The 2,374-nt window shown below is 41.4% G+C and overlaps 1 protein-coding gene across 1 annotated transcript; it reads left to right on the top strand.

Annotated features, from left to right (window-relative positions):
- The first annotated feature begins 524 nt into the window (after nt 1-524).
- On the top strand, nt 525-1,481 carry LOC137161887 (olfactory receptor 5AR1-like). Its single transcript, XM_067561396.1, has one exon. It carries the CDS (start codon nt 525-527, stop codon nt 1,479-1,481), a length of 957 nt encoding a protein of 318 aa, XP_067417497.1.
- The last annotated feature ends 893 nt before the right edge of the window (nt 1,482-2,374 follow it).

The raw sequence follows: 2,374 nt of genomic DNA, 5'->3' as shown, positions 1-2,374 counted from the left end.
ATCAGATGCTTAATTCACAATCCAGCTAAACTTTAAGCAACTTTTAGTTAAAAGAAATAACAAAGCCATACATTTTTATGCAGATTTACTCTGTCAGTACTCAAGCAAATATCCCATTAAATGTCCCCGAGTAAGGATATATCTATATCTATATAGATATAGATATAGATATAGATATATATATTGATTCATACACTGAAAGGAATATAATGTAGGGCCCATTTAGACCACCTTTTACACATCAATGGCATTGCTCTTGCAGGATTTTGCCAGTGTCTTACTCAGCCAAGAAGAGTCTTGAATCCAGATTTTAGGGGGAAGTTGATTAATTTGGGCTTGATAGTAAAATTTAAAAAAAGCACCTGAGGTCAGATTTTTAACTGTATTTAGATAACTAGTTGGACTTTCCAAAACATCTGAGTGACTAACCCTCATTGGTTTAAAGGACTTTTAGGAGAGGCTTCAATTTATCTTTTATATTTGACTCCTTTTTACCTTTTATCTTGTTCTATTTTCTACAGGAAATGTCAGCAATGGAGCCAGTAAGAATGGGGAACCACACAACAGTGACAGAATTCATCCTGCTGGGGCTTGGAAGAGGAGCAGGGTTTCAGACTGTGCCCTTTATGATATTCCTGGTGATTTACATGATAACCGTGCTGGGAAACACCATCCTGGTCCTCATCATTACAGCCAACTCTCAACTTCACACCCCCATGTACTTCTTCCTCATGAACCTGTCGCTTTTAGACCTCTCCTACTCCTCCGTCATTGCCCCCAGAGCCATGGCGAGCGGTGCTGCAGGAAGCAAAGCCATTTCCTACAGCGGATGTGCCACCCAATTTTTTTTCTTCGCTTTCTTCCTCACTACTGAAGCTTTTTTCCTGGCAGTGATGGCCTACGATCGCTACACCGCCATCTGCAACCCGCTGCGGTATCCCGTCGCCATGTCCAAGTGGGTTTGCGTTCAGCTGGTGGTGGGATCCTATATCGGCGGCTGCGTGAATGCCATGGTGCAAACCGGCTTCACCTTTACCCTGAACTATTGTGGGTCTAATGAGATTGATCATTTCTTCTGTGATGGCCCTCCCCTGATTAGTCTGTCCTGCAGCGACACGTACGTCAATAATCTTGTGATGTTTACCCTATGCGGACTCATCATAGCAATCACTTCCCTGGTTGTGCTCATCTCCTACATCTACATCATCTCCACCATCCTCAGGATTCGCTCTGCCGAGGGCAGGCACAGAGCCTTCTCCACCTGCACCTCCCACATAGTGGCTGTGACTTTATTTTATGGGACCACTGCTTTCATGTACGCCCAGCCCACTTGGCTATCTTCTCTGTACCAAAGAAAAGCAGTGTCTGTGTTTTATACCCTTTTCATTCCCATGTTGAATCCCCTCATCTACAGCCTTAGGAACAAGGACGTGAAAAATGCTTTGAGAAGGACTATGGGCAAGAAATGTTTGAGAAAATGAACATTTTCCTTGAACATAGAGATGAAATTGAGTGGGTCAATGTACTATGCAACACAACAAGTTCTGATCAAGTTTGTATTTTTTACGGTGGGTGGGGTCTGGGGAGTACTTTTTCCAGGTACAAACAAATAAATCTTTGGGATCCACTGTCTCTCTTTGTCTCTGTCTCTGTGTGTGTCTCTCTCTTTCTTCTGTGTGGATGTCATGCTTCTCTGTCTGTCTTGCCCATCCTAACTTACCAGCTGACCTGTGGAACTCATTGCCACTGGATATAATGCAGTCAAATATATTCCTGGAATTCTAAAATAGCTTTGATCTTTATAGGGGCTTCATGTTTCAGGATATGAGTCAGCTACTGCTGTCTGAGAGTGTGGAGTAAATTTTATCCATGATTTATCATGCAATTCTTCTGTCTCTGAAACAGCTGACACTGGCCACCCAGGGAGACAGGACGTTGGTTCGTGGCAATTCCCTTGTTCTTGTAACACTGACCATAGAACATATTTAAGACAATAAGGTATTTCTATATACATTCACATATTTGCATTTACTTTGAGTTGGAATCACCTCAGTCCAAATCCTTCAATAATGTAAATTGGGTGATCAAATCTGATTTCTGTTTGCTTTCCAATTATTTTCATCTGTTCAAGATTTAGCCCTTGAATTTTCCCTGATTCCTATTGGGGTAGCAGTTTGAAAATGATGAACAATATGACACCTGTATCAGATAATGAAAACTGGTAAAGTCCATGTTAAACTGAATCACCTATGTATAATATTTCTATTTCATGTCTGCAACACAACTCAATAAAGCAAGTGGTCTTGATTCAAATCTCATGCATACTTGTGTAAATAAGGAACATTCACTCACCCAGGTGTAAATCACTAGTAGC

This window comes from Emydura macquarii, unplaced genomic scaffold (assembly GCF_026122565.2).
Source record: "Emydura macquarii macquarii isolate MOO-44397 ecotype Brisbane River unplaced genomic scaffold, CSIRO-AGI_Emac_v2 contig_2403, whole genome shotgun sequence".
NCBI lineage: Eukaryota > Metazoa > Chordata > Testudines > Chelidae > Emydura > Emydura macquarii.
Note: the sequence above shows the minus strand (reverse complement) of the source record. Positions and strands in the feature narration are given on the sequence as shown.

Excerpts from the sequence above, each read along its gene's own strand:
- LOC137161887 (XM_067561396.1), top strand. The coding sequence starts at position 525 with ATGTCAGCAATGGAGCCAGTAAGAATGGGGAACCACACAACAGTGACA.